The sequence below is a fragment of the Diplotaxodon limnothrissa genome, linkage group LG11 (assembly GCF_057381915.1).
Source record: "Diplotaxodon limnothrissa isolate DT_005_m linkage group LG11, D_limnothrissa_male_GT1.1, whole genome shotgun sequence".
NCBI classification, from domain to species: domain Eukaryota; kingdom Metazoa; phylum Chordata; class Actinopteri; order Cichliformes; family Cichlidae; genus Diplotaxodon; species Diplotaxodon limnothrissa.
The window spans coordinates 7,956,944-7,981,732 of record NC_140606.1 but is presented as its reverse complement, the minus strand read 5'-3'; the positions used below and the strand labels follow the sequence as shown (position 1 = coordinate 7,981,732).

At 41.8% G+C, this 24,789-nt stretch overlaps 2 protein-coding genes across 2 annotated transcripts in view; both read left to right on the top strand.

The window, feature by feature from the left end:
* Positions 1–23: 23 nt before the first annotated feature.
* Positions 24–10,531, top strand: seh1l (SEH1-like (S. cerevisiae)). Its single transcript, XM_085366127.1, has 9 exons — positions 24–208; positions 640–690; positions 813–959; positions 1,043–1,254; positions 1,887–1,985; positions 4,205–4,345; positions 4,512–4,666; positions 8,390–8,543; positions 10,319–10,531. The coding sequence occupies exons 1-9, from the start codon at positions 98–100 to the stop codon at positions 10,494–10,496; spliced, it is 1,248 nt and encodes a 415-aa protein (XP_085222253.1). The 5' UTR covers positions 24–97; the 3' UTR covers positions 10,497–10,531.
* A 1,365-nt stretch (positions 10,532–11,896) lies between these two features.
* cep192 (centrosomal protein 192) overlaps positions 11,897–24,789 on the top strand; it is a 32,393-nt gene continuing 19,500 nt past the window's right edge. Inside the window, exons 1-20 of the mRNA XM_085366126.1 lie at positions 11,897–12,086; positions 12,560–12,804; positions 13,132–13,242; positions 13,709–13,866; positions 14,275–14,336; positions 14,668–14,818; positions 14,949–15,064; positions 15,201–15,290; positions 15,537–15,689; positions 15,842–15,992; positions 16,172–16,392; positions 17,254–17,376; positions 18,064–18,219; positions 18,387–18,657; positions 18,757–18,906; positions 19,014–19,078; positions 23,471–23,689; positions 23,934–24,075; positions 24,195–24,277; positions 24,393–24,680. Of these exons, the coding sequence (XP_085222252.1) occupies positions 12,632–12,804; positions 13,132–13,242; positions 13,709–13,866; positions 14,275–14,336; positions 14,668–14,818; positions 14,949–15,064; positions 15,201–15,290; positions 15,537–15,689; positions 15,842–15,992; positions 16,172–16,392; positions 17,254–17,376; positions 18,064–18,219; positions 18,387–18,657; positions 18,757–18,906; positions 19,014–19,078; positions 23,471–23,689; positions 23,934–24,075; positions 24,195–24,277; positions 24,393–24,680 (2,883 nt within the window). The 5' untranslated portion in view covers positions 11,897–12,086; positions 12,560–12,631. The remainder of the gene's footprint in view (positions 12,087–12,559; positions 12,805–13,131; positions 13,243–13,708; positions 13,867–14,274; positions 14,337–14,667; positions 14,819–14,948; positions 15,065–15,200; positions 15,291–15,536; positions 15,690–15,841; positions 15,993–16,171; positions 16,393–17,253; positions 17,377–18,063; positions 18,220–18,386; positions 18,658–18,756; positions 18,907–19,013; positions 19,079–23,470; positions 23,690–23,933; positions 24,076–24,194; positions 24,278–24,392; positions 24,681–24,789) is intronic.

The window sequence follows — 24,789 nt, the reverse complement described above, 5'->3', positions numbered from 1 at the left end:
ACAATCACATTACCGCCAAATAAACAGCACAAGTAGACACATGACAGGCCTGCCAGCTAATCGTCCCAGCTAGAGCTGCCGGTACATAGTTGTCATCATGTTTGTTGCGCGTAGTATCGCGGCAGATCATAAAGATCTAATTCATGACGTATCGTATGATTTTCACGGCCGGAGGATGGCGACTTGCTCCAGCGACCAAAGTGTCAAGGTGAGCTGTACATCATAGTTTGCTAATGTTAGCATTAGCCGTTATAGCTAGCAGGATAGCCTTGCCCACATTACCGACACTCTCACCTTACATACTGAAATTACTGACTCGTTTTCCTGCAGTCGTTGACAGACGATGAGGTTGTTTGAGAAATCTTCCGCTGGTTCTTACACTCGAGGGAAATTATCTCAGTTTAATATGCTAGTCTGTTAGCTCTGGTGCTTGTAGCACACGAGCTAGGCTGGCCACAGATAAGCTCTATAGCATAGTAGTGTAGTTAAGCACTGCAGTTTTCCGACAGAGCTATCGATGTAGTGTTTATTATGTGACGACATAATAAAGGACGTACATACAAATGTCAGTGCAAAACCGGTGATAATTGTGCACAGACACGTGAGGAGTATTCAAGGTTGTGATTTTATTCCACTCAGGTCTGGGACAAAAGTGAGAACGGAGAGTGGCACTGCACAGCCAGCTGGAAGGTAAACCACCATAATTTCCTTTTCTTTTTTATTTATTACTTTATGTTTGTGTTTTTGAGTATGAACACAGCATGAAATTCAAAGTATCGATGGAGTTAATAGATGAATGCTGTTATGTGCAGACACACAGTGGATCAGTGTGGCGAGTGACCTGGGCGCATCCAGAGTTTGGACAGGTTCTAGCTTCTTGCTCCTTTGACAGAACAGCTGCTGTTTGGGAGGAGATCGTAGGAGAGTCCAATGACAAGCAGAGAGGACTGAGCCACTGGGTTAGTACACTTGCATTACATTTCCCATTTAACATAACTGTTTGTTAGATTTCACCTGAGTGTTTCATGTTGGGCTTTTTTAGATTAAGAGAACCACGCTAGTGGACAGTAGAACGTCAGTGACCGATGTGAAGTTTGCTCCTAAACACATGGGTCTTATGCTGACCACCTGCTCTGCGGATGGGGTGGTGAGGATCTACGAGGCTCCCGATGTGATGAACCTGAGTCAGTGGTCCCTGCAGCATGAGATCTCCTGCAAGCTCAGCTGCAGCTGCATCTCGTGGAACCCCTCCAGGTTAGACTGCCGGTTTACTTTGTGTAAGGAACCAAGATGAGATTCAAATGTAGAGAGCAGCTGTAGTGCTTTTATATTATTTGCTTGCATATGTTAGAACAGCGGTACCCTCGGACCAGTACCAGTCCGTGAGTCGTTTGGTAACGGGCCGTGAGAGTTGAGGCTCAGGTGTTAAATGTATGGTTTTCAGGGTTTTTATCGGTTTCAGCGTTATTTTGTTATCGTTTTTATCGTTAACTCTGTTTTCCTGGGTCTTTTCGAGTGTGTTATGAATAAATCTTCTTTTTTTCGGTACCGGTACTAGTTTTATTTTGTTGTATTTATCTGCGACACCTTAAAGGCCGGTCCGTGAAAATAATGTTGGGCATAAACCGGTCCGTCGTGCAAAAAAGGTTGGGGACCGCTGTGTTAGAACACATTTTCAGTTATTGTGCTTATGAAATAACACAATTACTACCGCTAATTCTTTCAATAAAACAGCTTACAGCTAAACTTAATGTGACTTATAGACATGCAGGTATGACAACATCATGAATAATGCTATGCAAGTATCACTTGACTTTTTCATGTGTATGTAACACCATGCTGATAACAGTCTGCTGGTGTAACCACGCGTTGTTTCCTACAAACAGCTCACGTGCCCATCCTCCCATGTTTGCTGTGGGGAGTGACGACAGCAACGTAACATACGGTGGGAAGGTTCAGATCTACGAGTACAACGAAAACACACGGTGGGTATTCATTATGAGGTTTCAAGAAGAAAATAAAAGACCGATCTGAATGTTTGAAAATGTTTTGGAAAAATTCTGTAAAGATGAGATGAAAAATACTCAAAGGATAAATTCAAATGGTTTATTATTTAGATAAGTTGAACAAAAAGTTAAGCAAGCAAGTAAATGAAGAAACAAGGTAGAGGAGAGAAAACCCCAACAATCCCCTCTGAGCAAGCACTTGGCGACAGTGGGGAGGAAAAACTGCCTTTAAACGGGCAGAAACCTCCGGCAGAACCAGGCTCAGGAGGGGACAGTCAACTGCCGGGACTGGTTGGGGGGTTAACAGAGGTGGAGCAAGACGAGGCTACATCAGGTGAGGAAGCAGTAGCGTCTCTCCTCCGGAACAAGTGGAACCATTTTTTCTTTTTTTTCAGGCACTTTTCCACGAGCGCTTTTTTTCTCCAGGATGAGATTTCTCAACTCATCAATTGTTTCTGTGTTTTGCTTTTCAAGTCTCTCACATCTTTGTTCCACCTCTTCTAATGTTGCTTGTTGTTCTTCAAGCTTGTCTTGGAGTTGTTTGGATGTTGCCTCCTGTATCAGCTTGTCCTTGTGCATGTCTGCATTTCTCTGTTGCACTTCTTTGTGCTTGTCTTCTAACTGCTCGTTTCTTTTCTGGATTTCTTGGAGCGTGAGCTGCAGGTCTTCATGTATTTTGTCTTGTTGTTGTTTTTGTGCCTCCATTTGAGTGTTTTCACGCTTCAAGTTATTATATTCCACCAAAATCACCTTAACGAGCTCTGAGTTGTTTCTCGCATTTTGCTCGATCCTTTGCTGCATCTGTGAGCAGCGTTTCTCCAGTTTGTCCTTTTCTTCTTCCACTTTAGTTGCTTTATCCTCCAGCTGATTACAAAACTCTTGCAGTTTTAGATTTTTAGACTCAAAGTCTTGGACGATACGCTTTCCTTCTTTCAGTCTTTCTTGCTGTTGCTCTTTCTGTTGTAGAAGGTCTTTATTTTGGCGCAGTGTTTCATCCAGGCTTTCTTTCAGCATTCGGTATTTTTCCTGCATGCTCTTCAGTTTGTGCTGCATGTCTCTTTGCTTTTTGTCATGCTCTTCCTTCTGTTGGAGGAATTCTTTCTTTTCTTCCACAGCTTCATGGAGCTGTCTTTGGAGGAGCTGATTGCTTCGGTCCATGTATTGGAGATCCCATTGTATCTTATCAGTCATCGTTTTCTTGTCTTGGAGCTGGTTGGTCATTTCTTTTAGTTCTGCACTCTTTTGTCTGTTTTCTTTAATGAGGTGCACAATCTGCTCTCGGGTTTGAGCAAACTTGATTCCCCAGCCCTCATTAATAATTTTTATGTCCGGCTGGCGCTGTTGTCTGTCTTCCAGCTCTTTACTTTGGGCTTCCATTCGTCTACACTTGTTCTCCAGTTGAAGTTTCTCTTCTTCAATTTGTTGCATTTTTTTCTGGAGAAGGTAGTTTTCATTCCTACTCTCCTCTAACGCCCTTTGGAAGGATGACACGCCATTTGGGGAAATTGGCCGGCCACGCCAGGAAGGAGGGGCGGCGTAATCTTTTTGAATTGGTTGTTTTTTTTCTTGGAAACATGTTGGAGTTTCAATACGATGACTTTGAAAAGCTTTCCAAATGTTTCTGTGGTGAACGTTTGTAGGCTGCAAACACAGATGCTGCTGAAATGAACTAAAACTTGCTGTTTCTCACCCCCTACTTAAGGAAAAAGGGGTGCTTAACTAGTTAAAAAGAACAAAAAAACAAAAAAACATTTGGTGCAGTTTTCTTGTTTTCTGGGTTGTTGTTTATTTACAGTGGAGATGAAGATCTCGAACAAGTTGATTTGTTCACATTTGCACATCTTAATTTTTAAGAGGAATGTGTTTTTTGAGTTTGTGCACTATATGCATGTAAGGCAACCGTTTCCTTTTTCACTATTTTTGTGTGCTGCATTTTTCTCTTTTAACAAAAGGGGGACAAAAGACATTTAAGTCGACCTAAGATGATTTGTTTACATTTTTGCAAGGTCTTACTGAGGTGATGCAAAGTGAAACATGCTTTCTTCTATTTTGGTAATGTGCTGGAAAAGCTTGAAAATTGACCTGGAATTTGACCCTGAAAAATGTGTATGAACCCTGTTATTAGTGATGCACTAACCATTGAATTATGAAGACATACCAAAATAAATGACAGATTTTAATATTTATCTGTTTAAAAGGAAATATGCCAAAGCAGAGACACTCATGACGGTCACTGATGCGGTTCATGACATCGCGTTTGCTCCAAACCTGGGAAGATCTTTCCACGTGCTCGCCATTGCAACAAAAGATGTTCGAATATTTAAGCTAGTTCCGATGAGGTGAGTGTTTGCACTCTGTCTTATAGAAGGCCACAATGCACAGAAACTGGTGAAGTCATACAAATACTGCACTGAAGCCCTGCATGCAGTTCCTGAGCAGATGTTCTCTTTTTAAGATAATGCAAAATAAATATTCAATTTCCTGTTTCTTGTGTGCTCCTGACAGGAAGGAGAGCACGTCCACAGGACCCACCAAATTTGAGGTGCAGATTGTGGCTCAGTTTGACAACCATAACTCCCAGGTGTGGCGTGTGAGCTGGAATATCACCAGCACCCTGCTGGCCTCCTCTGGGGATGATGGCTGTGTGCGCCTCTGGAAAGGTGAGGGGGCTCTTAACAACTGCTTGTTTGTCTTCCTTTTACTTCAGTGACAACTTTAATAAAAGCTGTTTAATGTGGCTGTTCAGTGAATAGTACTTTTCACTGGGCATTGAATGACTTTTGTTCACTCATAGTTGGCATTGGTCATTTCCAGAATAAAGGATTTGTTGGTTCAACTGTGTAAAGAAAGCTGACGTTTTTGCACAGGTTCTCATCAAACCACAACAACTTTTTTTATTCTCTACTGTCCGAGGTGCAAATACCTACTTGTGAATACATGTTGTAATCAGGTTAACCACTGTGTCTGTTTTCAGAGTATTGATTCCAGTAATCAAGCAGACTGATACTGGCAACCATTATGTCCTCCAGTTAGGAAACCTTTGCCCTCCTACCAAGCTTCAGGCTTTGTAGCTGTGTAGCAGCAGTTGCTGCTATTAATACTAGGAATATTGATTTAGTCATAGGTTAAATTGTGCAGTTATTCAAGTCATTCCACACCAGATCATTTGGAAGTGGTCCATAAGTTTATATGAAGTTGCTTCTTGTTTGAAAAATATTGGATAGATGGGATGCTGTAGTGTCTGTAACTTTGGGCGTTACCTGGATGTTTGATCTACCTTGATCCATAGTTGGGTCTTATTCAGGTGTGTCTATATACTGGTAAATGGACTGATACTTGTATAGCATCTTTCTACTTGGTTTATAATTCAAAGTGCTTCACCAAAACACACATTCATACAGTGCTTCTATCTTTTTTTCCAACATCTGCATACACACTCACACTCCCGAGTATTCAGCCTGGTGGAGTCAGGGAACGATTATTTTATTTTTTATTTGGTTTTAAAAACCAATTTTAAAAGATCTTAACAGTTTGTTTGCGCTGTAGCAGACTTTGTTTCTATACTCATAACCAAGCATCCTGACCGAGCTTACCTCTTTGTTTGTGTGATGCAGTTTGTATCAGCAGCAGGAAAAACCATAGCTTCTCTTTTCCAGGTTAAAAAATTTCATTTTATTTTGTTATGAAACGCATGTCTTAAAAGTTGGGCTAAATAGCAGTGTCAATTTTTACAAACTCCGTGCATATAGTACATCTGTTGATACGCAAGTATAGTCACAGAGTTAGCAGTCTGTCAGCATTAAAGAATTTACCTCTGCTTTGTTCTCCACATCCTGCTCTCCTTTTCTGAGAAATATGTTTTTGAAGCTGTTAAGTGCTACCTCCGAGTCCATGTCTGTTAAATGGTGTTTGTTGCTGAGCCAGCATTACACACTGGTTTTGTGATAGTTTTTACACTGACACAGATATGGGAGGGCTTCAAAAATCTGAAAGGAATGAGAGAAAGGCGTTCAGAAGCGGAGACAGGGACTGCTACAGAGAGGCCAAGTACAGGTTCACTAAAGAAGTGGACATTGCTAAACATCAGCACTCTGAGAAGATGCAGCAGCAGATCTCAGAGAATGACTCGGCCTCTGTGTGGAAAGGTTTTAGGAATATCACAAACTACAAGCCTAAAACCCCCCACTCCACTGATGACTTGCTCTTAGCCAACACCCTTAACGACTTTTACTGCCGTTTTGACGAGCCATCAGGCAGCCTTCACACCTCCAACGGCCCCAACAATAGAGGCACTTTGGACACTAATTCCCCCACCTCTCCCCCCTCCATAGAGCCATCACCACCTTCAAACTGTTCACCTACAACACCCCCCTCCTCACCCCACACAAAAGAGGATTTCACACCACCTCCTCCCACCACAACTCTTCATATTCATGAAGCAGATGTGAGGAAGCAGTTTAAGAACCTGAATGCTCGGAAAGCTCCCGGCCCAGACGGTGTGTCTCCTGCCACCCTCAGACACTGTGCAAACGAGCTGGCCCCAGTGTTTTCTGGCATTTTCAACTCCTCACTGCAGGCATGTCATGTGCCTGCCTGCTTCAAGTCCTCCACCATAATCCCTGTCCCCAAGAAACCTAGGATCACTGGACTAAATGACTACAGACCCGTGGCTCTGACATCTGTGGTCATGAAGTCTTTTGAGCGCCTAGTTCTCTCCCATCTCAGGACCCTCACGGCCCCCCTCCTGGACCCCCTGCAGTTTGCATATAGAGCCAACAGGTCTGTAGACGACGCCATCAACATGGCCCTACACTTCATCCTGCAGCATCTGGACTCCCCAGGAACCTACGCCAGGATCCTGTTTGTGGACTTCAGCTCTGCCTTCAACACCATCCTTCCAGACCATCTCCGAGACAAGCTTTCCCAGATGAATGTGCCTGACCCCATCTGCCGGTGGATCACTGACTTCCTGACGGACAGGAAGCAGCATGTGAGGCTGGGAAAGAATGTCTCGGACTCCCGGACCATCAGCACCGGCTCCCCTCAGGGCTGTGTTCTTTCTCCTCTGCTCTTCTCCCTGTACACCAACTGCTGCACCTCCACCCACCAGTCTGTCAAGCTAATCAAGTTTGCAGATGACACCACCGTTATTGGACTCATCTCGGACGGGGATGAGTCTGCCTACAGGAGGGAGGTTGAACGTCTGGTGTCCTGGTGCAGCCACAACAACCTGGTGCTGAATGCCCAGAAGACAGTGGAGATTATTGTGGACTTCAGGAAGCACACAGCCCCACTCCCCCCCATCATCCTGACTGACACCCCCATCACCTCTGTGGACTCATTCCGCTTCCTGGGTACCACCATCACCCAGGACCTGAAGTGGGAGCCCACCATCACCTCCGTCATTAAGAAAGCCCAGCAGAGGATGTACTTCCTGAGGCAGCTGAAGAAATTCAACCTGCCAACACGGACGATGATGCAATTCTACACTGCAATCATCGAGTCCATCCTCACCTCCTCCATCACTGTGTGGTACGCTGGAGCCACTATCAGGGACAAACAGAGACTGCAGCGTGTTGTGCGCTCTGCTGAGAAGGTGATTGGCTGCAGACTCCCATCTTTGCAGGACCTGTACACCTCCAGGACATTGCGGCGTGCAGCTCGGATCTCAGCTGACCCTTCTCACCCTGGACACAGTCTGTTTGACCTGCTCCCCTCAGGCAGGAGGCTCCGGTCCATTCGCACCAGAACCTCTCGCCATAAGAACAGTTTCTTCCCCTCTGCTGTTGGACACATGAACAATAACCATATGACTGTTCCCGCTACTAACACATGACCCTACGCTGTGTCACTGCATCATTCTATGTTTGGCACTGATCACCACCTGCACTCATGTATATATCTTTCAACGTAGCACTCTTAATTCTTATTCTCATGTATATATCTCATGTATAGCTCATGCACATATCTTTCTACGTAGCACTTTTAATTCTTATCCCTACTTTTATTTTTTCATGTCTATTTAAGTGCTATTTATGACACTATGTTTGCACTGAAGCACCGCAGCAATTTCCTAATGTTGTAAACCTGCTCAACATTTGGCAATAAACCCCTTTCTGATTCTGATTCTCAAAGTGCTAAAGCTGATAAACCCCTTCACAATAAATGGTTGTGCAGTAACTGTGTTCATAGCAACAAGTAGATTATCAAATGATTTGTGTGCTTCAGCAAAATGCACTGGTCTGGAGGAACACCAGATATTCAAGTGGAGAAAAGAGCCCCACTTGAATATCCTATGACGGTGAAAAGTTCAGCTGTCAGATTGTCCCCCTTCTCCTTTGTGTACGAAATAAATGCCGACTTTTCCTTCTGTCTCTGTGCAGCTAACTACATGGACAACTGGAAGTGCACCGGCATCCTGAAGGGAGATGGAAGCCCACTTACAGGTTCATCCGGTCAGCCCTCAGCCATGAGTACTGTGCTGGGTTCCTCTGTTCAGTCTTCCCAGAATGCGCTGAACGGGATGTCTGCAGGAAGGTAGGTGGCGTGGCGCGTCTGACGCCACTCACCCAGCCCTGCCCAAGCCAGTCAGAACTGACAACTTTGGTTTTTTTTAACGCCTCACCCTGACTGGGAGTACAGCTGCTTACTGACAAGCGTGTTGGACTCGCACTGATCCCGTGCTGCACTCATGCAAAGAGCTTGGCTTCTGGTTTTCACCACACAGGTTATCTACATTGTACCTGTGGAGCCAGATGTGTTGTGGTGGTGACTTCCTCTCAATTTATACTGATGCATGTAATAAGAATGGTTCCACTTTGCACCGTGAGTGCAAGGACTAACTGTTTTCTTAATATATAAAAGGAAAATAAATGTGTTTATATGAGTTTGATACGTGGCCGTTCTTTCAATTTCTAGAGCTATTTTGGGATACAGAACAGAAACATTGTGCTATTAGGTTGTATTCTGTAAATGAATTTGATCAGCTTCAGTCAAAAGTCTCAACATTTGACATCATGATTAAACTGAAGTGGAGCAGGAATTTTGTGATCATTAGGTTCTGAGCCGATAGCAAATGTCAGTCTTTTGACTGTTTTTGTTATTTATTCCTCCCATTAGTTCTGCCTGGACTTTTTAACCAACACAAAATGAATATCAGCTGCTGATGTTGATAAGTACCATCTTATATTAACAGACATGCTGATATCACCTGATACAGGCATTTGGCCAATATATGAATGCATCCTGAATATTTTCTCCTTATTTTTCTCTTTTGGATTTGAATGTATCCTTGAACAAGTAGTGCCAAACTCTTTGCTGAGCAGAAAGGACAGCTTGAATGAGCCGTATTAACAGAGTGTAAACACACACACAGAACGAGTGTGAATACAGCCACTGCGAGCCTTGAATGGAGTGATAACACATTCCTCTTTTTATACAAATGAAATGTATCCACACCTGTTATTACTTCCTATTGAAACCATATTTGGTCTGCTGGCTCAGCAGCTGTTCTTGTTTTTAGCCTTCATTGTTCCCCCCTCATTCGCACATGAAGCACCAGGAAAATTTGAACGATAAATAAATTGTGTCTAAGCTCAGAGTGTGGCTGTATTTATGTTCAACTCCACCATAACCTCAGACCTAACAAAAATTTGTACGTACGTGTTTTTGACTCAACTTGTGATTCCCCTCTAACCCGAGTAACACAATATCTGTGTATTGTAAGCCAGTTAACTCAGTTCAGTTGAATTTAGGCGTTTGCAGAGCGGCGTGTGGAATTTTTCATGTATCAGAAACAAGTGTGAAGTGAGCTTTGTTTGAAGTAATGTGCTGTTGTACTGCTTATTGCATGCAGGATTGGCAAGAGAGCTCCCTTTGCTCCTCCCCTGCGGCAGCTGACCTCTCCAAAGATATACCAGCCACCCGCATATTACTAATGTGTCTTGTGCATCAGCTCCCACTTGCCCATATTTAAAATGTAAGACTCTGTAACACATTTCACAAATGGATACTTGGGTATTACTGATTGAAACTTTAATTTTTTGCAACAAATCTGGCATGAACCTTGCAAAACATTGATTCCTTTCTTTTTGTGCTTAAACCTTTTTTTTTTTCTTTCTTTTTTTTAAAATGTCACTGTCTTCCCTCTTACCTTTTTAGTGTCTGGACCAAACATGCATCCTTCTCCTTTTAATTTCTCTTTTTTTGCTTCCTTTTATTTGTTCACCCTCTGTGTATTCCCTTTGTTGTCTTTTCTTTCCGTCCACGTATTTGCCGTCTTTGTCTCCTCCTCCTTCTTTTTCTTACTTCAGGTATTTCTTTCCTCCTCTGGACCCCCCTAGAGCGGGTATTGTGTATGGTCACCTGCTGCCTCCTTCTTCCCTAATAGAGCACTGTGATACTGAGCCCATTCAGCCTCAGCAGCAGCCTCTTCCCCACAGGCTGTCCTCCAGGGCACTGCTGCCCTTACCAGAAGCTGAAGGGCAATGATTTTTTTTTTCTCTTCCCCTGTGTGTTTTAGTTAAATAAGACAGGGTATCATTTTTGAAATAGTTTTGGATGAAAAAGAAAATTTCCTTTCATTTCTAATAAAGATTTTTTTTTCACTTTTCTAAAGGTTTGTTTTTTTTCCCTCTGCATATTATTAAAGAAAACCTTTGGAAGATCTAATGCGTTGGTACAGAGAGTCATTTAAATAATGTATATGGTATTGTGTGAATAATAAACTCAGCATTTTTAAACTAAGCTGATTTTTTGTTGTTGTTGGGAGGGGGGCGTGCAATCATCGGGTATTGTTGGCTGGTAAATTGGAAAACTTCTGTCAGTTGTGTCTGAAAGGGGGACATGTTTGTCTTTCTGCTTATGGAAGTCTATAATTAGAATGGGTGGAAGTAAGACTCAGAAATAAATGATATAAAGGGGGTGTTATTTTTGACTGCTTCTCCTTTACAATCAAAGAAGAAGAAGAAAGGCATAGTCATTCCACATGATTGACTGGAAATAATATGATGGTCATCTTGGGCCAGGAAGTTTTAAAAAAATCTTTTTAAAAGCTCTTGAATCTATGTTTGTCCTAGCCATTTATAAAACTTGGTGATACCTGGTAGCTCTTGGACACTGATGTGTTTCTTTAGGGCCTAACCATTAGTTGCATATTGCGTTATATAACCTTTTCCTTTTTAGTGTGAACAGCTGTCTTTTGGCTGTGCTATACATTTCCTTGGCGTTATTTGTGAAGGATCACATGTCAGCAAGGGGCTATTCTCCTGCCAATATCGCTCCAAAATTAGGCAAAACTGACAATATATGCCATTAGTATTTTCACAGAGGGTTAACATTGACAGGGAGGACAACATTTCATATCGTGGCACTCCTAATAAACGGAACGCATGGGATGTGGGATGACAACTCTTTCAGCAGTCAGCTGTTTGCGACCCTCGGTACTCTTGCAGCTGTTTGGCAGGACATACGATACAAGAAAATCCTCACTTGGCCATTAACGACTTGTGTGACACGCTTTGCTTAATAACTGGGCGCTAATTCATAATAAATATAACAACCTATCAACTATTGCAGATAATTTAGTGGTATACGTATTATTAGATAAGTTATGGCTGGAGTTCAAAAGAGCACATTCCGTCTTTCATTCATCTGAGGACAAGCGCTTTACTGATAAATGAATGAGCACTTTTCTTAACCGCCCCAAGCATACAGTCATTGGCCCCAAGCTGCCAAATCCATTGGAATGACATAGATAGTAACCAATCATCATTGGCAATTTCCTCCCTCATAGGTTTTCTGTCCAATCCGCGTCGTCTAAAATTGATTAAGTCCCGCCTTTGTGATATGACGCTCACGCGGGCTTCCTGTGGCTTCTGGGCGCTGTTTGGTCCTACGAACTATTGTACGGTTTGTTTGATATGTCAGATTTTAAGTAATAATGATGAGTCTAAGTTATTTCGAAGTTACATTTGGCATTTGGCTACACTTGGTATCGCATTTGAACCGTTTATAAGGACAAAGTTCGAGTTGGAGAAAAACTATTTATCCCTGGGCCCGCTTACTTCTGGAGTGTTGAATGTGAGTTGAAGTCCGACAAACGTTTATAATTGAATTCCCTTGCTGGAGTATAACAGTCTAAGAAGAAATAATTAGCGAGCAGGTGAAGCTTGTTCACTTATATGTGCTGTCTGCAAAATGTCTTCTTACACACTCTAACTTAAAGAACCAAAAACAATAGGGTAGCTTAAATCTGCAACGTGCTGGCGAGTTCCACAGACCCTTTTGTTTTTAGCAAGTAGCCTGTTAGCTTAGAAGTTAGCCCACCTAGTGTAGTTGGCTAGTTAAGTTCTCTTAATTTGTTTATTCAATAGACTTGAACCGTATACCTGCGAAACAACATGTATGATGACGTTCCCCAAAGAAAATACTTAAGTCAATAGTTTTCACGATTGAAAGGTGGTATTAAGAAGCTGATGTTTGCTAAATAAGCACACGAGTGGGCACAAGATGTGTTTTACCTGGTCCTTTATTGCTACCGTTCATTTTTCTAGACATTACAGATGGTCATCACCTGAACGGAACCTAAGCCACATTTGGCACTCACCCTGCTCCCTTCAAAAGCAATGGCAGACAGTTTTTACAAACTGGAAGATGAAGCCTTCCCAAGTTTCCTCTGCAAGTCTCTGGACAGCGCCAGTGGCCGCCCCACACTGGGAAATGTGACATTGGGTTCAGGCCCAGGACTGCCGGTGGCTGCCTCTACTGTGGCTAAAATTAGACGCGAATCTGACAACAGGTGGGAGTATGCTGTTGGCTTTGGGCTGATGTGACTTGTTTTAGAAATGCTCTGAGGCTAAAAATAGATCTCAGGTTCTTTGTTTGCAATACAAGGATGGCAGTATTTCAAAAATGCCTGCTAAAAAACAAACAACTGTGTATATTTGTTAATGAAAAAGGAAAAGCAGCTCTTTGTGGTCTCTGACATGTTTAACAAAGTTTATAGGTAATATATTAATTCTGGGTGAGCATATAGGTGCTAAATGTAATTAAGGGTGCTGATAATTATTTACAGTTGATTTTTGTGTTAACAAGCTGCTTTTTGCACTATTTGCTCATTTTATAGAGACGATCCCATTGAGGTTTCATACCTGGATAGCAGAGTGCTGCAGCATTCTGGTCTACAGTCATCTGAAGTAGAACAGCCCAAGTTTGCCCTCAGCTTCAAAGATGACATGTGAGTATAGAAATACATGTAATTCACGCTGCTCATTGTTGCCTGTAAAATCTCTGGTTAAAAAACAAACAAACAAAAAACTGTAGTGTGTAATACTGCAGCCAACTTCCAATTGTTGGATCAATAGTCAGGATAGATGTTTTGTAGTTTGAAGGATGAGAAACCAAATACTGAAATGTAGTAACTCTAATCTTTAGTGTCGATTTTACTTGAGGTGTGTACCGTTGTCATCTCTGTGAAAATAAATGCCCTTTTAAAAAAAAAAACTGTTTCAAATGCAGTGAAGTGGATACACAGCGGTTGTTGTTAGTATGAATTTAATGTTTTACACACACACACACACACACACACACACACACACACACACAGTATAAACCTGACTAATAGATAAGTAATTACTTTAACTCTCCTTTGGTGTGTTTTACTAATGTGTTCTGAATTATTTACATCCCTGTCATTGTTACAGGGATAATGCAGATGACTTCATTGCAGCCCATCGTCTTTCAGACAAGCTTTTGAAGATTAATCTGGATGAGAGTGCATCCAGAAATCAAGGCTCCATGCTGGGCCTTGGTACTACACAGGCAGGCTCAGTATGTGGCCATCCCACAGAACTTGGAACAGGTAAATTCTTGTGCCCCTGGCTCTATTGACTTTTTCAGGCACACGTTAAGTAATATTTCTGGCTTCATCAGTCTATTCAAGTGACTCCGTTCTCCATTCAGACTTAGCACACAATTTAAAAGTGAGCTATGTACTACTTGAATGTGTACTATGGTTCTTTCTGTTGCTGTTGTGGTAATGCAAAGAACCATGGTACACGTGAGTTGCGGCCCTTAAATGTAGTTAATAACTTGAGTGTTGCTTGTTCTTATAAATCAACCGCTTCATACTGATCTGTTATGTAAGAGTGTTTGCCTAAAGTTGTTTTGTTTTTTGTTTGCTTGAGGCTTTTGGGGGGCAATGTGTACATGCTCATTTGATCCACCTGTACGAAAGTGTTACTGATGAACTTTGTGTCTCTTCTAACAGATCTGTCAACAGGGCTTCTGACATTTGCTCATTTTGGACATAAAGATGTCACAGACAAAAAGGTACCACCTTTCCATACATGCTGATCAGTTTCCTGTTGATTTATATCTGTATGATGTGTCATGAGACTGCTGTCCAAAGATTTGGACTATTTCTTTCCCTACTCATTTTCTGTGTTCTATATTTTCTGTCGTGATGTGCAAAAATACAGAGTTTGAGTCACTGTTTAAAAGCCACCATTTCACTTCTTCTAAACTTTTGAATGCCTTGATATCTAGCTCTTTCTACAATGCAGTATTTTTGTTACAAGTTTTTTTTAAATCAAACTCACCTTTTTTATTTGCTAACAAAATTTCTGTAAAGTTGCTTTCATTGCATTCCTCTGTTGTTCAGTCCATACAGGTTCAGGCCTTACCATCTAGAGTTGAAAACAACCAGGTACTGAGGGAAGGAGTGGGCAGTGACCATTTTAGTGACAGCAACTCAAGCTTCCTGGCCAATGAGAAGCTCATGTCTGTGGATAGTATGAATAGCGACCTAACAGGTAAGTCAGACCTTTAAGTCCTTAGAGTCACGCTTTGTACATCGTTCCTATTTCAGTTGGATGAATTTAACACCGAGCAGGTGTGATATTTGTGATTCAGTCACACACATACTTGGTGTTTGGTCACCAGATGATGACATTGATGTAAACAACCTGCCTGATGATGAGCTGGAGCTGTACTTCAATAAGCTGGTCCCTCCTGCTATGCAGAGAGGCAGAGTGGAGGGCCAGGAGATTCCTGCAACTGTAAGGCTCTTTCCGCTCTACTTTGCTGACTTTGCTGACTTTACTGACTTATACATTTTACTAGCACCACTTTTAAAAGAATGCAAGCTAAAATCTTTGTTTCAGAGTTCTCGCTAACACAGTATATCTTTCATAGGGAGTGCCAGGTGCTGCTGATGTCCTGTCCAACCCAAGTTCTACAGAGCCTGAACAGTACAGAGATCAATTCCTTGATCAGTCTGATCAGGTGAGCATGTTGATACATTGCTTTGTGACTGTGTACTGATTTCAGCTCAGGCAGAGAATGGTAACTTGTGTTTGAAACTACAGGTCAGTTTAGACAGCTGACCCCAAAAATAAGGGTTTAGCAAGAACCTCGTTTGCTTGACTTTTGGTTTGCTTGTACTTTTCTTAATCATATTTGGGCCAGATATTAAAAGCTGTATGTTTTACTTTCTCTCAATTTAAAAAAAAAAAAAAAAAAAAAAATCAGGAGGATTTCCAGATGCCCGATGTGCGCCTGGCTGCCACAGGTATGGACTCCTGTCCAGCCAGTGATGAGGACACAGAGGATGAGCTGGAATCTGCAAGAAGGAGCAGTGATGCTGCCAGGACTCGGCTGCTGCCAAGCACATCCAGACAGCTGGTCAGAAATACAAAAAGAAATATTATCGGATATTTTTACATTTACATGTTTTGGTCACCAGTAGATCCACTGTTTTATTTTCAATCAAAGTGAACTGCATTCTCAATATTGTTTTACTTATTGCATGTGTTTTTCTCTGTGTGAATCGACAGGTTGGACAAAGCAACCGTCCCACTTTCAGGCCAGGTCTAGAAGGAGGCAGTTCTGAGGATGAGGCTTCCAGTGGTCGGGGTGGTGCATCCTCATCTGGGATTGGACACAGGCGATCCGCTGAAGGTCAAGTCATCAACCCTCCTGTCACAGGTATAACACCCATCTTTAATGTTTGCTGTGTGTGTCTGTAGTAGTAGTAGTGACAAAACTGTCATACCACAATCCCGTCATATCGTTAAACCAGCAGTAGATTATGTGAAAATGAGAAACAAATTTCCCGAGCGTCTTGTATAACCCACAGTTTTTTGTTTGGTGCTGTGTAACATCAGGAGATGGAGGAGGTGGGGATGGGAGCAGTGGCAGTGAAGAAAGTGGAAACGATGGAGGAGTGTCGACCATGCCTCTTCCAGCAGCAACTAATGTCCAGACCACCTACGATGCCCTGCGTGGGTTGGGGATTGTGGGTAGCAGTGCTGTTGGTGAAGATGAGGACGATAAACTGAACGGTCTTCCAGTACATGGAAGAATCAGCCTTCCCAGACATACAAAGGTACGAATGGGCTCTGTACTCGGTAGTTGGTGGCAAATAATTATTTCTATGTCATGGTTAACATGACTGTGGTTTTAAGACATGAAATGTTTAAGCCCTTAAAAATTTCTGTCATTCCTAAATGTTTGTGTTTTCTTTTTTTTAGTTGTCCTTGAAGTAAAAGTGAAAGTTAACACTTAAAACATATCTTGATTGCTTGATTTCAAATTCATATAGTGTTAAGAATGATTCCCTTATACAGATCTTTATGAACCTGGCTTTCTGAAAACAACAGGTTAATTGAATTAAGCTTGTGATAGTTATTACTCCTTAGCTATAAAAGGTTGATGGGGTATTAGTGTCACCCCATCAGGGTGACCTCAAGATCAGAGGTCAAGTTTTCTGAAACTCTTGTGAATAAGATGACTCGATAACGAGGCTGTGTTGGACTTTGAAATTGATACCATAGGTGTGTCTACTAGAAATCTCACTGAATCCCACTGACCGTGACCTCAAGGTTAGAGGTCAAGTTTTCTGAAAGGCACCTAGGATTTTCAAATTGATACCATAGGTGCATCTATTAGGAAGCATTGGGGTAGTAGTGGTAAACACCAATATTTTTCTTTTTGTTGTAGAAGTTGTGAAATCTATTTATCAATGCCAAATGTAAGTCTTACCTTTTTTGATTGACCATAAAAGCCTTTGCAAAAGCTATGACCAAAAAAAAAAAAACACATTCATTTGTTCATGAAGTTTACAATTAAGTGTTTCACCGTTTGGACCCCTGATAGATGGAAAATATAACTCGGCCTTGACTGTGTGTGTTTGTTTTTTGTCTTTTTGCTTTAATTTTAAGTAAAAATGTTACTTTTTAATTTTCAGATGGGTGACCGTGTGGGTCCTGTTGGAACAGGAGAGACCAGCTCCTCTCTGGGGATCTCTGGGGCATCTCAGAGGCTTTCTCATGTCAGCTGGAGCAAGGCCCTGGACAGACAGGAGGCACTGGTAAGTACAAGTGCTATATGTAACTGCAGTTGACCAGCTCGTGGTCATTTCAGTCATGCATGGCTATACTTATTATATATTGTGCATACTATGCTGTTACCACTGTAATAGTGTTTTGCACATTTTATCTTATTGTTGAACTGAATTGTTGGTGCTTTCTCCTTGAGTACTTGACACTATATGTCAAGTACTGACAAAGCAAGGATGTTATTTATTAAAATGTACTTGTTTGGTAATTGGAGTAACAGTATTAATATTGCAATATCATGGGACCAGTTTGTATTTGGCTTCTATTTTAGGAAAAAGTAACAAAAGTAGAACATAAGGAAACCTAACAGTAAATTTTAGGTGATTTAATAATCAAAAGATGGGTAACTCCAACAACTGAAATAACAATATTCAACAGAGCTTTCATTCAGTGTTTGGTTTGAGCTCATGCTCAGGATGCTCGGGTATTCAAAAAGTTATGTGTCATCTGATTCTCAAGAACATTAAATTGCTGTTATGAATCTTGTATTTTTACTTCACTTATGACATTTAAATATTGTTTTTTCCGTACACATAACAGATAGTGCTTCACACTAAATGGAATGATTTGGTAATCAATCAAAACGTTGGAGGTACCAGTAGTTGTAATGAGCTTTAAAGGCTATATTTGCTCATGTTTTTTGTAATTCTGAATGTCAGGATGCCATGGAGAGCACAGACTCTGGGCCTGCAGTTGACAGACTGTTGGACTCTGTCTACCTGAGGAGTGGAGCTGCACTGAGAAGACCTCAAGATTCAACAAACCTTACTGTGTCTCACCTTCAAGGAACCCAAGGGAGCTTCCACCTCTCCCAGGTAAATGGAGGTTAGGGGGTGAAAATCTCTTGTAGACCTGAGTGCCTGTTTAAAGCCAACTGTGCTAGTCCTATTTTTGAGCATTTATATATTTATAACCCTGCAACTTTAACACATTTTGAAATAAAATTACATACAATACATTTTTTTCAATACCTATGCCTCAGGTGCTGGTTCCAGATTGTGATGACAAGAATGACGATGATGATGGAATAGATGAGCTTGATGGTGCCAGGCCCTCCTTGGGCTTAAGAGGAGGACCCTGTGGTGATGTTACTGCTGCTGAAGTTTCAGACAGTACCAGCGAGGATGACAACAATCCCCTCTCCACATCCCTGGAAGCTAAGTATTTCTCCCAGAGCTTCCACCGGGAGCAGGATGATTCAGATGATGGCTGGAACCATTGCCCAGACAACCTAGAGCAGGAATTTCAACGAGGTAGGTGGTTGTTATTCTTGAATAAATACCGAGGCTCAATTATGATGTAAAAAATCTGAGACTGATGTAACATGTTAACAACACTGCTGCTCCCCTCAGGTGCCAGTGCCACTCATAATGTAGTGTATCAGAATGAAGAGGGGCAGTGGGTGACAGACCTGGCATATTACTCGTCCTTTGAAAAAGAGATTGCCGGAAAGGCCTCAGAGAGTGCTGCCCAGTTTGAGACAGAGGATTTTGTTCCTGCAAGTATGGTCCACAACTCTATTATAATATTAGATTTATATACTACACTGTTTCATTTGTATGTAATATACATTGATTGAGTTTTTGGATTATGTTTCCTTTTCTTGCAGGTGACGCTATGGACAAGATAGTGAAGGATCAAGAAGAATTTGAAAAGGAGCACCAGTTCATGCAGGTACATATCACTGCCTCACCAGAGTTTTTGCTGGCATATTATTTAGAGCGGTTTGCTGCCGCCATACAATAAAAGAAGGTATTGGCAGGTAACTTGAAGTTTCTGCTGCACTGTTATGAGGTTTCAAGAAGAAAATAAAAGACAGATCTGAATGTTTGAAAATGTTTTGGAAAAATTCTGTAAAGATTAGATGAAAAATACTCAAAGGATAAATTCAAATGGTTTATTTAGATAAGTTGAAAAAAAAGTTAAACAAGCAAGTAAATGAAGAAACAAGGTAGAGGAGAGAAAACCCCAACAATCCCCTCTGAGCAAGCACTTGGCGACAGTGGGGAGGAAAAACTGCCTTTAAACGGGCAGAAACCTCCGGCAGAACCAGGCTCAGGAGGGGACAGTCAACTGCCGGGACTGGTTGGGGGGTTAACAGAGGTGGAGCAAGACGAGGCTACATCAGGTGAGGAAGCAGTAGCGTCTCTCCTCCGGAACAAGTGGAACCATTTTTTCTTTTTTTTCAGGCACTTTTCCACGAGCGCTTTTTTTCTCCAGGATGAGATTTCTCAACTCATCAATTGTTTCTGTGTTTTGCTTTTCAAGTCTCTCACATCTTTGTTCCACCTCTTCTAATGTTGCTTGTTGTTCTTCAAGCTTGTCTTGGAGTTGTTTGGATGTTGCCTCCTGTATCAGCTTGTCCTTGTGCATGTCTGCATTTCTCTGTTGCACTTCTTTGTGCTTGTCTTCTAACTGCTCGTTTCTTTTCTGGATTTCTTGGAGCGTGAGCTGCAGGTCTTCATGTATTTTGTCTTGTTGTTGTTTTTGTGCCTGCATTTGAGTGTTTTCACGCTTCAAGTTATTATATTCCACCAAAATCACCTTAACGAGCTCTGAGTTGTTTCTCGCATTTTGCTCGATCCTTTGCTGCATCTGTGAGCAGCGTTTCTCCAGTTTGTCCTTTTCTTCTTCCACTTTAGTTGCTTTATCCTCCAGCTGATTACAAAACTCTTGCAGTTTTAGATTTTTAGACTCAAAGTCTTGGACGATACGCTTTCCTTCTTTCAGTCTTTCTTGTTGTTGCTCTTTCTGTTGTAGAAGGTCTTTATTTTGGCGCAGTGTTTCATCCAGGCTTTCTTTCAGCATTCGGTATTTTTCCTGCATGCTCTTCAGTTTGTACTGCATGTCTCTTTGCTTTTTGTCATGCTCTTCCTTCTGTTGGAGGAATTCTTTCTTTTCTTCCACAGCTTCATGGAGCTGTCTTTGGAGGAGCTGATTCCTTCGCTCCATGTATTGGAGATCCCATTGTATCTTATCAGTCATCGTTTTCTTGTCTTGGAGCTGGTTGGTCATTTCTTTTAGTTCTGCACTCTTTTGCCTGTTTTCTTTAATGAGGTGCACAATCTGCTCTCGGGTTTGAGCAAACTTGATTCCCCAGCCCTCATTAATAATTTTTATGTCCGGCTGGCGCTGTTGTCTGTCTTCCAGCTCTTTACTTTGGGCTTCCATTCGTCTACACTTGTTCTCCAGTTGAAGTTTCTCTTCTTCAATTTGTTGCATTTTTTTCTGGAGAAGGTAGTTTTCATTCCTACTCTCCTCTAACGCCCTTTGGAAGGATGACACGCCATTTGGGGAAATTGGCCGGCCACGCCAGGAAGGAGGGGCGGCGTAATCTTTTTGAATTGGTTGTTCTTTTTTCTTGGAAACATGTTGGAGTTTCAATACGATGACTTTGTTTCTGTGGTGAACGTTTGTAGGCTGCAAACACAGATGCTGCTAAAACGAACTAAAACTTGCTGTTTCTCACCCCTACATAAGGAAACTCATCAAAGGACCTAAGATTCTTAAGATCTCCCTGTGACATCATCACTCCCTAAGCCAATGAGATTGTCACAAGACATTTTGGAATGGCTCCAGAGCCGTAGGTTGCCGACCCCTGATCTAAAGGGTATAACAAAAAGGGGGAGCTTCCTGCTCGAAAATGAAATGTCCCCACTGGGCGATCGTGGCTCACGAGTTAGCCTTGTAATCGGAAGGTTGCCGATTCGAGTCCCGGCTTGGACAGTCTCTGTCGTTGTGTCCTTGGGCAAGACATTTCACCCGTTGCCTACTGGTGGTGGTCAGAGGGCCCGGTGGCGCCAGTGTCCGGCAGCCTCGCCTCTGTCAGTGCACCCCAGGGTGGCTGTGGCTACAATGCAGCTTGCCATCACCAGTGTGTGAATGGGTGCGTGAATGGGTGGATGACTGAACGTGTAAAGCACTTTGGGGCTCTTAGGGACTGAGTAAAGCACTATACAAATACAGGCCATTTACCATTTTTCTGGGCGTGGGTGCTTAACTAGTTAAAAAGAACAAAAAAACAAACAAACATCTGTCTCCTATTTTTTTTATGTCACACAGGAAAGAAGCTTCAATATCTGATGAGAAGACATTAATTTGTTGGTGTTTGTGGTGTTTGGTGCAGTTTTCTTGTTTTCTGGGTTGTTTATTTACAGTGAAGATGAAGATCTCTAACAAGTTGATTTGTTCACATTTGCACATCTTAATTTTTAAGAGGAATGTGTTTTTTGAGTTTGTGCACTATATGCATGTAAGGCAACCGTTTCCTTTTTCACTATTTTTGTGTGCTGCATTTTTCTCTTTTAACAAAAGGGGGACAAAAGACATTTAAGTCGACCTAAGATGATTTGTTAAAATTTTTACAAGGTCTTACTGAGGTGATGCAAAGTGAAACATGCTTTCTTCTTTTTTGGTAATGTGCTGGAAAAGCTTGAAAATTCACCTTGAATGTGCTTAACCCTTAGACGCACACGTGGGGTCAAAAATGACTCCACGGGTTGTTTTTCTTCAAAATCTTTAAAATGAAAAGTTGTAATATATTCATATTCCAGGTATTCCTCATAAAATATGTTTGTAAAATGAGGCCATTTGCATTTTTATTTATTTTTTCATTAATTTAAAAAAAAAAAATGCAGTTTTTGTATCACTACCCCACTCTTCCACAAGTGGGTCAAAAATGACCCCAGGCAGTTCCTATGGAGTCTTCTATGAAACTTTCATTCTTAACAACTCTGACTGTCCCACTTATACTTCTGATGAATCAGGAATTAATTTTTACACAGTAACATACATGATTTGTAGTCAGGGCTGCACATAAGTGGTCTGCAGGTGCGCATTCGCTGTCAAAATAAAAGTATTCCCAGAAATTCCGAGAATATGCACTTCTTTTGCGGTGGAGGAACACCAAAGTAATTGCTTACAGAGCTTGCTTTTCTGACATCTTTCCGAGTTCTGAACAAATGTCTGTCCTCCTCCAGAACATTTTATGTATGCAAACGCGCATTCCAACTTCTTATCTGGTCTTTTATTTTGACAGCGAATGCGCACCTGCGGACCATTTATGCGCAGCCCTGTTTATAGTTTTCTGTGCATTTCAAACATTGTACTTTCTGATGTTTTTTTAATTTTTATTTTTAAATATCTAAAGTACCATGGCTGCTATGAGGCCAGCTAGGATCCCTGTGGACCTTGCCCTACAAATGATTCAGGACGGATGGCATGAAGAGCCCATCGGAGGCATTGACTCAGAATCTGACATCTCAGATATAGAGGACCCAGACTATTGTCCCCCCCCACTGAACAAGGCCAGTCGGACACAGAGGAGTCCTCTGAAGAGGAAATGGATATCTAACTGAATGAGCCCCTCTTACTGCTCTAGCCACAATATTCTGAATTAGACGGCCAGGGCTTGCACCTGGGTTTAGTACTGTCTCCCCAATAGATGCATGGAAGATGTTCATGTCTGATAATATAACAGAAGAAGTGCTGACATGCACAAACATGGACACGAAGAGTAGCCACAGAAAGGGGAAAAGAGTGGGGAAAAATGTAATCAAACATAAGCTCCTGGCCTTCATTTGATTGACCATTCTTGCAGGAAGTGAGAAGAACGGGGACGTACCAGTCGGTGTGCTTTTTGGGAGTCCTCTGCATAACCACTACAAGGCCACTATGTCAATTCAAAGATTTGAAGATATTCGCCCGTCTTGCACTTTGATGACAAGAGGACCAGAGCCTACCGACTGAAAACAAACCACATGGCAGCTTTCCGCTACAAAAATGCAAAGGGCCTCATGTCACAAACATGTTTTATGAGGAATACCTCAAATATGAGAATGTTACAACTCTTCGTTTTAAAGATTTTGAAGAATAACAGCCGAGTTTATAGCAAAATGCACTGATTTTATTTGGGGTCATTTTTGACCCCACTCGTGGAAGAGTGTAGGTATTGGTAGGTTGTGCATCCAAGGGTTAAAAAGTGCTTGAATTTGACCCTGAAAAATGTGTATGAACCCTGTGTTTTGGTGTAAAGAATGGTCTCTGGTGGTGTAATGTATCATTCAGGAGGAACAGATCGAACCAGCCAGCAGCAACGGCACCTTTCACAGCGACTCGTCCTGGAAATTGCCCTTCAACAGCCACGTCCTAATGAGGGCCTCCCAGGTCTCATCAGAATTTTTGCAAGGAGATGAAAGCTATCTGCGACTTTCTTTTGGGCAGTTTTTTGGACAGCGTTCTGAAGCTCTCGGCTGTTTGGGAAGCTCCAGTGATTTAGTTAAAAGGGTCAGTAAAAGCTACTTTGAAATTTAAAATTGTTCTTTTCTCCAACTCAACAAAGTTGGGTGACTACTAAGACTGCATAAAGGTGGGCATGGCAGGACAGATGCAGCTGCCAAAGAGTTTTTTGTTTGTTTGAACAAATTCTGATAGGAAGAGAAGAAATTGCAAAAAGTGTGAAATTATTAAAAAGCTGTTTTGTTTTGTTTTGTTGTTTTTTTTTTGTTTGTTTTTTTTTTTGTTCCTCTAGCCATCCTTTGGCTACATCATTACCTCTCCAGAAAAAAGGGAGCCATTTGCCTTGATTCACCCTTCAGAGTTGTCAAATAGAGATGGCTCTCCTTCCAGTGACACCATGGATCTCAGTGAAGCAGACAAAACTCTCAACCCAGGTGTGTTTGTAGCATCGCTGTTACTGGAGCATTATTTTAAAAGCTTATAGAATAGAACAGAATCTTTTGTGTGTTTTGTTCATTTTTGTGCTTCTCTGCTTACACTCATCTTCTTGCAGAGGAACTAGATAAAACTCTTGAAGCTCCAGGTGAAAGGATGTCACCAAAAGGGACCACTGATGTAGACTCTTGTAAAAAGGAGGTATGTAGATTCTCCCCCCCCCCCCCCCCCTTTTTTTTTTTTTTTTTAATGATATTTTGAATATTTTAAAGATTACATGGACAGTTTTATGACATAAAATCACTTTCCTCTTTAGGAAAATGGCATTAGAGCTGCACATCCAGACAGCAGTGATGGCCCCAGTTCTGATTCAAACTTGGCTAATCAGAGCTATGCGCTCCCTGACAATAACAGCAGTCCACTGATGCTTAGTATCAGTACAATTGCTTCAGCCATTGCGGATGCATCCATCAGTAACGACCCATCACAGCTGGCTGCCATGATCATGGAGCTGTCCAAGAAGAGTAGGGCGAGGAATCGTGCAGAGTCTGCAAAAGCGGGACCTGCTGGCAGCAGCACTGAGGAACCTACCTCAGCTCTGCATGTAAGCATTGAGTGTTTATTTAACAATATGTTTAAGGGTCTTAGTTATATCTATGACTTGTAGTTCAGATTAAGGAATGGTTAAGGTTCTACACATGTTTTTTCAGTGT